General features: G+C 53.4%; 1 protein-coding gene across 5 annotated transcripts in view; it reads left to right on the top strand.

Moving 5' to 3' along the window:
• Nucleotides 1–13,343, top strand: part of SEPTIN9 (septin 9) — a 114,978-nt gene extending 101,635 nt beyond the window's left edge. For all 5 annotated transcript variants that reach the window (XM_036394583.2, XM_036394582.2, XM_036394581.2 and 2 more), the window contains 5 exons: nt 5,188–5,305; nt 7,525–7,620; nt 8,833–8,929; nt 10,361–10,412; nt 11,216–13,343. In XM_036394583.2, coding sequence (XP_036250476.1) covers nt 5,188–5,305; nt 7,525–7,620; nt 8,833–8,929; nt 10,361–10,412; nt 11,216–11,351 — 499 coding nt within the window. In that variant the 3' untranslated portion in view covers nt 11,352–13,343. The remainder of the gene's footprint in view (nt 1–5,187; nt 5,306–7,524; nt 7,621–8,832; nt 8,930–10,360; nt 10,413–11,215) is intronic.
• The last annotated feature ends 461 nt before the right edge of the window (nt 13,344–13,804 follow it).

Consider the following 13,804-nt stretch of genomic DNA (forward strand, 5'->3'; position numbering starts at 1 on the left):
CAAGGCAGTGAACACCATCACCCCATAAGGGTATTTTGTAGGTTGTTTGACTAGTCTGCAAGAGGGATGCTGTTTATTCAGCCCACAGTTCTCCTGGCTCTGGCACTTCTCAAGTGACAACATCAAAAGGCCCAGATCTTGCTCTATTTTTTTTTCCTTTTCTATTTTTCCCCCTCCTAGGCACACAGCCCACCCTGAAAATCTGGGGCACTTAAAATGTCTTGAAAAATGTGACTTAAAGTATCACAACAGAAAACGAGACCTAAGTTTCCTTTTGATTTGTGTCAATTCCTTCCACTTCTGGCTCTGTCTGCACTGGGGATGTTTTTGGGTCTGTTTTCAAAAGTAAACTTAAGCCTCCAGCACTGCATTAATGTCAGCCTTTTCCACTTCCCCATGCTGATTCCAATAGAAAAGACTTTGTTTTGCTTCTGTCAGTGGGTAGACCAAAAATGCATCCTTCACTGGAATAAAATGCCTGCATGGGCCAGTAATGCCCCTCTTGTGTAACTGATCAGGAGCAGAGGGGCTGATGAAACATTTATGATTGAATACAATAAAACAGAGAAGCTTTCAAAGGAAAATGACATTTTTAGGCCAGTCTAACGTGTTGGTCCCACTAATTTCAGCCCAGATCTGCAGCCCCTGCCTCGGCAGGTCTGACTTGCAGCTTTAGCTGTGCTCCAGCCTTTCCTCACCCCTCTGGCTGTTTAACTCTTAAAGAACAGGTCTGATGCTCAGAGGGGGGTGTGCTGGGTGCCTGGCAGTGCAGGCGGGATGTGGAGCCCGTTCTGTGTCCCCTGGTGGAGCCTCTACAGCCGCGCTCTGGTTTCTCTCACCCGCCGGCCAACAGCAATTGTGTGGATTTTCAGCTGCTTTTTTTCCTTCTCTCCAGTGAACATGTGTTTCCAATATGTGAGTGAGCCCAGCAGTTGGGGGCTGTTGTTGCTGAGCCTTGTGCTGATCCTCTTTCCCTGCAGGCTCAGAGCCTGGCTGGGGCTGTCTCCACTGTCACCCATCCCCTCCTGCCACATGAGGGACAAACCCCACTGGTAGGGGGAGGTTGATGGGAAATTTTGCTTCTCTGGGAGCTCAAGCAGGCTTTGGGGTTCCTTTCTGCTCCCTTGTGAAGTCCAAATTATGTTTTTCATCATGGTGGACAAGCTTTCCCCAGCAAAGAGTGATGTGGCCACTGCTCCTGCAGGGTGGAGCTGCTGTGACAGTGCTGTAGCAGAGGAGCCTGTGGGGGAGCCTTGTCCTGGGGTTGTCACACACAGCTGGGTGCAGGTTTGTGCCCTGGCTGAGGCAGCAGGTCCCTGGTCCCTTGCAGCAGGGTATGGGAGGGGCATTGAGGTCCTTGCTGTGGTGCCTCTGCCCTCTCCAGGGCTGACTGGGAGGATGGCAGTGGCTGGTAGAGCTGTAGGGCCTGCACTGGGGACATTGTGACCCAGCCCCAGCATGTCCCCATGGCCCCATCCACATGCTGCACTCTCCATCCCAGGTGCCTGCTGCCCCTCCTGGGCTGTGCCTGCACGGGGTGTTGGTGTTGCCTGGGGAGCTGCTGCTGCTGATGTGGGTGGGCATGGCACAGAACCCCCTGTGCAGCTGGGTTAAGCCTGCCAGGGCACTGGGTCAGAACTTGCTTTTTCCTAGATAAAAAAGAGTGAGGGATAAAAAGACCCCAATGTTGGTGCAGAGATCTGGAGGCTGGAGCAGAGGATTGCTTGGCTCAGTTTCAGTCTGGCCCTCCCATCCAGGCAGCTCCAGGGTTAATCAGCAGAGAAGTTTCTGCTGCACAGGGAGTTCCCAAGGGAGTTCAGGACAGGCTCTGCAGCCCATGCAGTTCACACACAGCCTGTAACACTCCCATGTACCCGTGCCTGTGAAGGCTGAGGATGGTGCTGCCTGGGGCTTCCACCCAATAAATATCCCTGCTCTGAGCCCTGCAAAGCTCAGTTCAGCTCAGGAATGCCTCTGGAACTCTGCCTGGCCTCATCAGCACCTCTCCTGCCTCTGCCAGGGCTGGTGGCTCAGGAACTGCCACCCACTCCCTCTTTCCCCTCTGGCTGCCCCTCTCAGGTGCCCAGCAGCTCCCTGGAGCAGGTGATGGGGCTGGGCAGCTGCTGGGTCCTCACTGGTGTTTGCTTAACACACAGCTCAAATTCCTGCTTTTAGTTTGGTCTGGGGCACAACCCAAAGGAAATAACTTCAGAGCTCACTGTGGATTTTGATTCCTGTAACAGCATTTCAAAGGAACCAGCAGGAATGAGCCTGTGCTTAGATCCTGTCTGTGCACAGTGACAGAAATAACAATGTGTGTCCTGGGCACCACAGTGTGTGCCCAGCCCTGGCAGGGCATGCCCAGCTGCACAGCCTCCCCCAAGCCCACAGCAGGAGGGGATGAAGGAACAAGCAGCACCACCTGGAGTGGTTTGAGCCCATGCTGCACCTCCTGCTCCAGCCCATCCACTCCCCTTTGAGGTCCTCCACCCCTCCCAGCAAAGCCCAGAATGTGTATGTTGTAAGTTAATAATATCACAGACCATTTGGGGAAGATGAAAATAGATTCGTTTTTTTTTTTTTTCCTTGAGTCTTCCCTTCTCTTCTGTGATGTGCTTGGAGCAAACAGCACTTGTCACCACCTTAATCCATGGTGTCTTCACATGAATGTGATGTGTAACTACAGGCAAGCACTGTTCTTAGTGAAAAGCTTCATTTCCTTGTACATAATTAAAGTTTTGGGGGAGCTACCTACCTAGCAGGAGTTGATAGGATATCTAGAAACTTGCAGAAAGCTCCAACACCACAGCTTGCTCTGCTGGGGAGTCTCAGGGTGGTGCAGGGAGGTGATTTCTGTGCATGAGGCACTTGCAGGAGCCCATGGGAGCAGCAAGTTCTGTCAGAGGTGCCTGGATGCAGATGGACACATGGACACTGTGCCTGGGGCATGCTGCTGGACACAGCAGGGGTGTGGGCAGGCTCTGGCTCTGCCTCCTCTCTGGCTCTCTGTGGCATCCTCTGGATTGTGAGGGATCTGAGGGATGGAGCTGAGCTTTTAACATGTAGATTGAGCTGAAACTCTAATGTCTGCCTGATTGTGGATTCATGCTCTGTGTGCATCCTGGTCTTTAAAGGAAAAGCTGATGAAAGAGGCAGGAACACAGACTCAGTGGGGAAGAAGCTTTTAGAGGAGAAAATTTGTTTGGAAAATAGCAAAGAGAGAGGAGGGGAAAGAATTCTGCTGGGAAAGGAGCATTACTGCATTACTTCCTTGGAGGTCTGGGAAATACATTATGCAGAGCTCCAAACAATGTTTGCCAGCAGCAAGTCAGCTTAGATGTGTCCATGGGGGGTTCCTTGTGGTTTTTTCTATTCTTTTTTCCCTTTAATAGCCAAAATCTCTCTTTCCTGGGGCCCAGGGTGATCTGTGACCCTGTGTTTGTGTTAGGACCTCGTTTGTCCTGTGTTAATGATGTGCTCAGGGCTGTGTGTGCTGTTGGTGTGTGAGGACAGGATCCACCTGGCTCCATCCCTGGGGGAGGGGATGAGCAGGGCAGGGTTCAGCTGGGTCACCACTGCTGGCTGCTCTGGAGCACCCCTGAGCTGCTGTGTTCAGTCAGCTGGGGCTGAGTGGGTCTCAGGGGCTGGGGCTGAATGGAGCCAGGCAGAGGTGTCCCCATGGGATGGGGACACTGCCTGGTGGCTGCTGAGGGGCAGGATCAGTCCCTTCCCCTCTGCACTCCTGTGCCTGGGTCTGCAGGGGTCTCTGAGCCCTTTGTAGGGCCCAGGGAGACCATGGGGGGTTTGGCAGTGGGTGCTCTCTTGGCCCTTCAGTGAGGGCTCATTTCAAACACCTCCTGCCCAGAGGTGATCCTTGACCCTGGGGCCTCCAGGTTTCCTTTTCAAGGCAGCACCTACTCAACTGTGCTGCATGTCCCCATCACCTTCAGAGCCACCAAGGGGGACCTGCAGCACCTGGAGGTGTCCCAAGGAGGGTTTTCTCCTGGTTTGGGACCCCCAGCAGTTCAAACACCTTCAGAGAGGACTGAGGAGCAGGGGGGATGATGAAGGCCAGGTGCCTTCATCACTATCTGCAGCCTTGGATGTGGAGCAGTGTGGAAGTGGAGCTGTCAGCAGGGAGGGATTTCCCAAGGCACTGATCACTGGGGTTATGCAATCCCTGCAGCTTTCCTCTGCTGAGACTTTTGTTGTAGAGATTTTCTGACATTTTTGCCCTCTGGAACAAGCAGCATCTCTTCTGTGCTCTGTGAGCCCCTGGAGGATGTCCAGAGCTTTTTTTAATCCCAGCTGATGAATGTGAGAGGCACTCCCAGCTTGTGCATAACCACAGACTTTAAGTAAACTCTTTCTTACAACCTTTTTGTATGACCCTTTGAAAGAAATCTAGAGACTAATATGAATCACAGATTGCTGTGTGAAATTGATGGAGAACTTAAAGGCTCCCTAAATCAAAAGCCTGTGCAGGGATATGATAAAGTTTCAGCATCAAGTTTTCTGGATTAAAAAAAAATATATATCTGGATATATCACTTTGAACAACATGAATATTTTGCATAAATATTAATTTACATTTTATTGCTTTTGTACCACCAGTGTAACAGGTGCTTCCAGATACTCTGGGAGCAAATGATGAAGCAGATATTAATTGAGATATCCACAAATACTCTCAGTAAGTTGTCCCAAGCAGCTGGTGCTCAACACAGGGGGAAGTGTGAACAGGGATAGTCACCTGTGACCATTTCCACGTTGTGCTGTCCCTGAATGGTTGGTGACAGCTTGGATAGAGCTGGAGCAGGTTTGGATTTGTACCTGGCCCTGCAGCCAGCATTGCCCTGCTCTCATCCCAGCTCCACCAAGGACACCAGTGGCTCTGGGCGAGTTCCTGCAGTCCTGTGTGGGCCTGCAGAGATAAAAGCCCTCTGCCACTTGATGGGGCTTTGTGAGGGCTCACAGCGGCAGCTTTGAAAGGGAAATGTTTAAAGTGCTTTCAAACCCTCTTTACTTGTCCTATCTGAAAGGAAGCGATTCCCTCTCTGTCTGCTCTTTGAATGCCTCTCCCTGCCAGGGGATTGCAGCAGCAAATCCCCCTTTTCCTGCTATTTTCCAGAAGTGCAAATCCCCTTTTTCCTGCTGTTTTCAAATCCCTTTTTTCCTGCTGTTTTCCAGGCTCCGGCCGTTGGACATCGAGTTCATGAAGCGCCTGAGCAAAGTGGTGAACATCGTCCCGGTGATCGCCAAAGCCGACACGCTAACGCTGGAGGAGAGGGACTACTTCAAACAACGGGTAAGGGGCTGCTGGCCCTTCCCTGGGCTCCCATCTGGGCTGGCCCATCCCCTGCTGCCCCTCGTGGCTCTCCTGGCAGGGCTGTGCAGGCAGGGCCTGGCCCGGAGCCCAGCGCATTCCTCCGGCTGCAGCTCGGAGCGATCCCGCGTGGCTGCAGGGTAGTCCTGCTCTCCAAGCACTTCCTTGTGTTTCTCTTGGATCTTTGTCAGTGCAGGATAAGTTTGGAGCTCCAATCCTGTTTCTGCTGCCTCCTTTGTTGTTGTTGTTGTTGTTATTTTCAGGCTGGTTTCTGTTGTTTTGGGAGGTTGATGCACGTAGGGGCTGGAAAAGCCTCCCTGTGCAGCATCGTGCACTGATACAGGAACCAGTCAAAAACGTGTGGGTTTGCTGAGCTCAGCTGGGTGAGGTTTAGGAGGGAAGAAAGGTATGAAATTCCCGTGGTTGGGAGCTGAGGAGGGGCTGAATCCACAGCAAGGCATGGGCTGTGCTCTCAGAGGTGGAGTTGGCTCATTTGGGGGTTTGGTAGGGGACTGTAAATCCCTTTGTGTGGGTGGTGGATGTGGCTGCAGGCGTGAGGGCCTCAGCATTCCCTGCAGAAGTAAAAACCACCAAGCTCCTTGATCCATGAGTCTGACCTGGGAGAAGTAAAGGGAAAGAGAGTCTTGCCAAAAGGGTGGGTTTAGGGGCCACTCCTTTGGTTATGGACAGCTTAGCCAGGGGTGGTTCCATGCCCCCTTGCAGGAGAGGGTGAGCTGCTCCTTCCCACACCAGTGTGGGAGCCTCTCCTTCCCAGGCACTGAAATTCCCAGTCTGGTTTTGGGGGCTAATCCAAACTCTCCAAGCAATTTCCTTGGCTAGAGGCTGGCAGAGAATGGAGCTGAGGGGTGACCCAGGCTGGGCTGGCTTGGCTTGTCAGGCTGTTTGCACAGAGCTCTGCAAGGAGCCGGTGAGGGGACACAGAGGGGTGAGTCCATGGTGCCACATCTGCTCTCTGTGGTGGCTTCTGCAGGCTGCTGGCTCCATTCAGAGGTCACCAGTGCACACAGCCCTGTGTCTGGAGGTGACTGGCTGGCTCTGGCACTACAAAGTCAGTCTGGGACCTCCTATGTCACCTGGGCACCCTTGGCTGCTGATACCATGGGGACAGTGCCTGGCTCTGCTGCTCTGCACTGGCTCAGCACAGGATGAGCTCTCCTTATCTCTGATTGCTTCCTGATTATAACCAGACCTCCCAAATCCTTTCAGATGGAGGGAGAGCATGTCACCACATGGTGTGTTTGCTCCCAGCAGATGAGAGGACAGGAAATCAGGCCAGCTGGGCACAGGCTGGGACCTTTTCCACTCACTCATTCCAGTGTGCCTGCATGTGTGCTTCCAGAAGCAGAGCCCTGGCTGCATCTGGGCTGTAGCTGGTTCAGAGAGATGGTAGATTTTGGGTTTGGAGATGTGGAGCCCCAGCCTGGCTGCAGCTTGGTGCCAGTGCTGTGCTGAGGGAGTGGGATGTGCTCCCTGGAGTTGGCTTTGTTGGGTTGTTCCCCTAAACTCGGTGTGGGGGTTTGGTGGGGGTAGGAGGCTGGCTGGGGGCATCCCCTGGGCTGGACCCACTGCTCTGCCAGCCTGCACTGTAGGACTGGGGTGGAGCTGTTGCCATAGGAAGTGGTGGGAGCTGCTGCCAGCCTGAGTTGGGGTTTGCAGCATTGTAGGAGGAGGTTGGTCCTTCAAGCTCCCCATGAGCTGAGCCTCCACCCAGGAATCAGATTCCAGCATCTCTTGGCCTTGCACAGAGACAAAGTCCTTAGAGTCTGCCCTTCCAAGCTGTGTCCTTGTCCCCTCAGATCAAGTTCCTTTTCCAAGGAGTGTAAACAAACAGCAGAGAGCAGCTTTTCACCTTTGTGTTACAAGCCTGCAGCTGTGTTCCCCTTTGCTTAGGCGGCTTGGGTTGTCTTGTTTGTCTTTTCCAATCCCCAAACAACATCCAGCTCATGTAACTTCATCTCCCTCTCTGTCTGAGCTGTGTCTTTGGCACCAGGTTCTTGCAGAGGTTCCAGGGCAGGCTCTTGGTGGGTGTGTGGCACAGATCTCTGTCCCCAAAGGGGGTGTGTTTAGGATGGAGAGGGAGATGCTGCTGCTGTGACTGCTGGGCATCACTCAGAGACCCTTCAGGGAGCATCTCCTGTGCCTGCCTGTCCTTCACCCGTGCCTGTGCTCTTCCCTCCTAGATAATGGCTGATCTCCTGGCCAATGGCATCGATGTGTACCCCCAGAAGGAGTTTGATGAGGACTCTGAAGATCGGCTGGTGAATGAGAAATTCCGGGTCAGTGCAGGGGCCCTGCCTGGGACAGACCTGCAGCTCCAGGGCTGGCCATGACCTGGGGGTTCCCTTCCAAAGGCTCTGTTGTCTTCCCAAAGCTGCTGTGCCCTGTCCATGGGGTCTGCCCAGCAGCAGGGACCCTGCCAGAGCTCAGGGCAGGGGTGGAAAGAGGGTGGGGAAGGTGGGGAAGGTGTCCTGTCCATGCTCCTTCCCCATTTCCACCCTGCCAGGTGTGTCGTAGATATCTTTTATGAAAAATCTTTTCCTTAAGATTTTTCCTCCTGAGAAGCTGAGAGGCCTCAGGAACAATATATAAATAATGATTATCTGCTGCTGTGGAATGCAACAGGTAGATTTTTGATTGGCACATGTTAGATGTTTCTAATTAATGGCCAATCACAGCCCAGCTGGCTCAGACAGAGAGTCTGAGACAGCTGCCTTTGTTATCATTCCTTCCTATGCTATTCTTAGCCAGCCTTCTGATGAAATCCTTTCTTCTATTCTTCTAGTATAGTTTTAATATAATATATATCATAAAATAATAAATCAGCCTTCTGAAACATGGAGTCAGATCCTCATCTCTTCCCTCACCCTGAGACCCCTGTGAACACGGTCACACCAAGTGCCCTCAGCAGAGGGTCCATGGCCCCTTGCCCTGCCCCAGGCTCAGGGAGCAGAGGTGCCTGCCCATCCCTGGCTAGGGCAGCAGCTTTCCCAGCACTGGGATGGAATCTCACCTGTAGGCTGCCTGATCTGGCAATTCCACAGTGCAGGAATCAGCCAGCAATTTTTTTAGCACATTAAAGTGGACTGGACAAATTCGAGGAAGAAAAATGTCTTTTAGGGACTCTGAAGTTCAAAGACACCAACTTGGATCAGGAAATGAGTTGGCCCCAGGTTGCCACATTCTGGGGGCAATCCCAGGGAAGCTTTGGGATACCTTTGCTCCAGCTGTACCTGGTGCCTGCCAATGAGGGACTGGACTAGGCTGGGTTTGGGCTGGTTTTAGGCTGGGCACATGTGCAGGAGATGCTGGTACCCAGTCCTGGGCTGCCTGCGCCCCTGGCAGGCAGCACTGCTCAGAAACATCAGGGGCAAAGCAGCTCATCCCATGAAACCCCCCTGGAAACAGCAGGATGTAGGACTTTGCTCACTGGTTTGGTTTCCTGACCTACTCTCAGAAGAAATCCCAGCCTTGTTTTTCTCTTTCCACAGGAAATGATCCCATTTGCAGTGGTGGGCAGTGACCAGGAGTACCAGGTGAATGGAAGAAGAATCCTTGGGAGGAAGACCAAGTGGGGCACCATTGAAGGTACCTGAGCCCACATCCCTGCTCTGGCAGGAGGCAATGAAGTCCAAAACCAGCAGTAGAAGTTGAGGTGGATGTGGTGCTTCCCTGCCCCTCCAAAAAAAGATCATTTTCCTGATGTTTGAGGACTGGAAACACCTTGGCCATTGCTCCTGTGCTGGGTTCCTGGGCATTTGTGTGCCTTGGGGGGCTGCTGAGTGCTGGAGGGGACATTGCTGGAGGTCTCCTGGCCTGCCTTGTGCTTCTTGCACAGTTAATTGTCTGATGGCAGGATTTGAGGGTACACCAGTGACATGCCCATGTCTCAAGCCCCTGTTAAAACCTTCCCCTGGCATCTGTACCCTCCACCAAGCCTTTGGTTGCTGCCCTTGTGGGATCTCTTCCATCTCCCATCTGCATCTCCCTTTTTTCTCCCCCATTTTACAGCCATGGTTTAAAGGCTAGATGAAAGCTCCTGGCTCCAGCACATCCACACATTTCCCTGGTGCTGGTTTCTGGCAGCCAGCTGGCTCATCTCCAGTGCCACCCCTCTCATCTTCCTCCCCTTCACTTCACAGGTTCCTCGCATTTACGAGGCTTTTTAATAGGAATCCTGTGTTGAGGGATGGTTTAACAAAGCTGCCAGGAAAATCAGTGTATTTTGAAGCTCTGCTGCCCTCTCGTGCTGTGTCCCTGAACGTTCTGAGTTCAATGGGATTCATTAAACCCTCACCTTCCCCTTGTGAAGGATTCTGCCTTCAGCACAGGGAGACCCCCAGGACACAGCCATGGCTACAGGCAGCCTTTGCACAGCAGTGTTGTTTGTGTTTTGCCATTCCTGCATGATGTTTAGGGGTTGGACTCAATGACCTTAGAGGTCTTCTCCAACATAAAGGATTCTGCTATTTTATGTACAGGATCTTTGGGATAAAAAAAAAAATAAAAAGGCATTCTTCCTCTAAATTGAGTAAAATTAGAGGCAGAACAGCAGCTGTCAGCCTGATTGTGGTGGAGCAGCACCCCTTGGTTTTTCCCTCTTGCAAGCACTCCTCCTCCTGCCAGCAGAGGCCTTTAGCAGCAGGAGTTCCTGTCCTTGCACAGCCCTGGCAGCCCTCACAGTGTGCTGGGATTCTGCAGGATGCTCATGGCTGAGCTACAGATGAAACTTCAGTGGAGAGCTCACCACAGCCCTTCCCCTGTCTTGTCTGGGGTTCTGGGGGTCCCAGTATTGTGCTGGGGGTGCTGCTGGGAGCTCCTCATTGGTGGGACCCTGGGAAGGGGCTGTGGGTGCTCACTCAGACCTCACCAGGGCTGAGCTTTACAGCAGCAAAGAGGACTCCTGAGTCCTGCACTTGCACCCTGGGGTGTCAGAGCCCACCTGAGCCCCCCACACGCTGGGGAAGCCCCCAGGTGGTGCCATGGGGGCTCATTGATGGTTTCTGTCTCTCTTGCCAGTGGAGAACACAACACACTGTGAGTTCGCCTACCTGCGGGACCTCCTCATCAGGTCAGTGCCCTGCCCCCAGAGCCTTTGGTCACCAGGTGGCATCCAGGGAAAGGGGACAGCCCAGCACAGCTTGAAGCAGCTGCTGCTTTGCTCTGCTGCTCCATCCCTCCACCCATTCACCCTCCATCCCTGCCTTCTCTCCCGGCCTGCTGCAAGGGGTGGCCTCACTCCTTGGGGGCTGAGTTCATGGGGAGAGGAGCAGTGGAGGGCTCAGGACACACTCCAGGATTTTTGCAGTGTGGCTCCAGCTTGCCTGCAAGCAGCTTTTGGTCTTAGTGGTCCCTCACCAGTGCCAGATCTCACCCCAGTTCGAAGATGTCACCCTTCACTGGGGTGTCACTGTGGGGGTGTCACTGTGGGGGTGTCACTGTGGGGTCTGGGTGATGGCTGATCCCTCTTGAAAGAAGTGTCCCTGCTGTGGGGGAGAGGGAGGCTGAGCCCCCTGGGCTTGCTAGAGAGGGGACATTGGGCTCCTCCCCAGTTTGGCTGCAAAGTCAGCTCTGCACAGGTGATCTGCTGCTGGCTGAGTTGTGTGGGGCTACCAAACCTCAGCCCAGGACTGGCAGGGTGGGGATCTCCCTGTGTGGGTGTTGTGCAGCCACAGGTCCTGTGACCCCAGGCACAAATGAAGGCTTCAGCTCCTGCTGCCCAATAATGCTGCCAATGACTGCCTTTACTTCCCTCCTGTGCCCTGAAGGAGGGAATTAACCAGCATTAACCAGCAAGGCAGGAGGGGAGATTGGGCCTGGGGGTGTTTGGGGTGACATGGGCTGGTGTGATTGCTCCATCTCCCTTCCCTGCAGGACACACATGCAGAACATCAAGGATATTACCAGCAACATCCACTTTGAAGCCTACAGGGTGAAGAGGCTGAACGAGGGCCAGAGCTCTCTGTCCAACGGCGTGGCTGACAAGGAGCTGGTGGCCAACGAAATGTAACCGTCCCTCGCCGCAGCCAGGACCTCGCTCGCTCACGCTCGCTCTTTCTCCCCTCTTCCCCCTTTATTTTTATATAAATCCTCTGCCACTGTCCCTCTTGCCCTGCTCCCTGACCCCCTGCCATGTAAACTGACCAAATAACCAGACGTGGAGCGGGGTGGCCGCTCTCCCCCTGCTTTGTGCCATGAGTTTTGTGCTCGGCCCCCGGAGCGGCGTCCCTGGTCTGGGGACCGTCCCTCTGTGGAGGTTGGGCTCTCACTTGCTCCCAGCTATGGCCCCACAGCCACACCAGGGGAGCAGATCTGTGGGGCCAGCAGGGTTGGGGTGCCCTGGGAGCCCTTGCAGCCCCTCCATGCTGGGGCTCCTCTCCGTCCATGGAAGGTGAGGGCTCCTCCAGGTGGATGTAGCCTTCGGAAGCGAGGTACGGTAGGATGAAGAGAGCAAGCCAGTGCCATCCTTGTCTCCTGCAGCCCTCTGGGAGCCACCAGCCCCCAAACCAGCCCCTGTACCCTGTCTACATGCAATAAACTGGGAGTGTTTAGGTGTCACCTGGCCTGTCACCGACCCCCGGCCAGGCAGAGCCACCTGCTTTGGGAGAAGTGCCTTTTCAGACTGTGACCTTGCAATAGCGTGGGAGAGGGGAGGGAGGCTCTGCCTTGTCTGTCTCTGCAGCCTGCACAAGGCTGGGAACCTCCACAGAGACTCTCATTCCCTCTCCCTCGGGCCAGAGCTGTGGCTGATGTCCTGGGAACACTTGTGTATTTATTTGTCACTCAGTTGGGTGGGTCTTTGCCCTCTGAAGGCTCTGAGTGTGTTTGTCCTGAGGGGGCTGAGCGTGGAACTTTGTCTCTGCAAAGCAGTGCTGGGAGGCAGAGGCTTGTCCTGTCTGACCCTTGTGATTCTTGGGCTTTTCCCTACATCAGAGGAGGCTCTTGGGTAGCTGCAAATTCCTTTTCATTTCCTGGGTCCCCTGTGTGTCCAGGGAAGATGCTCCTGCTTTGCTGGTCCTTGTGCAGGGGGTCTGTGCATGTGCTGACCAAGCCCTGCAGCTGTGGGGGGGGCTGGGGGGTGTTTGTGGGTGCTGCTCCCCCTGCTCTGCCCCCAGACCCTTCTCTCTCTGTGTGTCTCCAGTAAATCAGACCCTGCAAGCATTAGGTAGCACTGTGACACAGGAGCAGGGGTTCCTGGAGCAAAGCTCTGCAGTCCTGCCCCTCTCCCCTGCTCCCCTTTGCCTTTCTGGTGTGCACCAGTCTCCCAATCCTCTCTAAGGGAAAAAAACTTCCTGCAAATCACCCATTTTTGGGGGCACACACTGAACTGGCAGCGTGTCCCATGCTCTAGCACTGGAAGGCACCTGCAGAGCCCAGAGGGGACAGAGCCTGGCTCAGCACAGGAGGAGGGAGGAGGTTGCTCTCCCCTTGCTGGGGATGCCCAGGTTTTCAGGGGCTCCCCAGCTTTCCAGGGGCTCCCCACACATCCCCCCCCAGCAGCCAAAGGGGGGTGAATTGTGAAAATCCCTTTTCCCCTTCACTCACATCCCCCCTCCACAGCAGCCCCACGGAGCTGTTGGGGAACAGCAACTCTCTACTTGCTGACTTGCTATATTTTAGCAAAAACAACAACAACAAAAAATGTATTAACTGAAAAAAAAAATATATATTTCAAGTGTTAAAAAAAAAGACTGAAAGGGGAGAAAAAAACCTCTTGTGTGAGGCACTTCTGCAAATGCCATCTTAAACTTTTTTTTTCCTCTAGTTGGTATCTCAAGCTGGGCCAAGCAAGACACGCCGCTTTCTCCTTTGTAACCTGACTTTTTTTTTTTGAAGGAAAAAAAAAAAAGAAAATAATACAATAAAAAAAAAACCTTCATCCAGATCTATTAAAAATGGCCTTTTGGGGGTTATAAGCATTATGAAAATTTAGTCCATTTTTGTATAAATAATAGTGTTTAATATGTATTTCCCAAAATAAATGTTTCGAATGCAAATAGAAGGAGGCTTGTTTGGAAATGTCTGTTCCTAACCTTGGTGTAATCATTGTTGCATGGACCCTGTAGGGCTGGAGGTGATGGGAGAGTCCAGCCCCGGAACTGCCCTGTTTAGGGTGAAAGAGAATTCCTGACCCCCTTGACTCGTCCCACTTCAGATACCTGCCCCAGGCACTCTACGAACTGCTGGAGCTGATGGGTGGAGCTTCGGGATGGAGCCAGCCTGATCCAGAGGGAGGCAGGCAGGTGGATCCCATCCCTGTGCTTCCATGGTGGAGCTGTTCCCACTGTGCTTCCTGCTGCTTTTCCAGAAGTGGTTGCCCCTAGTTCAGGGGCAGGCAGGAGCTCAGCGTTCACACCAGTGTGGCTTTGGCTCCACGGGCAGGTGGTCTTCAAACCCTTCATGGCTGCAGCCTTGGCCTTGGGATGCCCTTGGAAGTTGGCTTCCCCTGGAGGATTTGCCATC

Source organism: Molothrus ater, chromosome 19, assembly GCF_012460135.2.
Source record: "Molothrus ater isolate BHLD 08-10-18 breed brown headed cowbird chromosome 19, BPBGC_Mater_1.1, whole genome shotgun sequence".
NCBI classification, from domain to species: Eukaryota; Metazoa; Chordata; class Aves; order Passeriformes; family Icteridae; genus Molothrus; species Molothrus ater.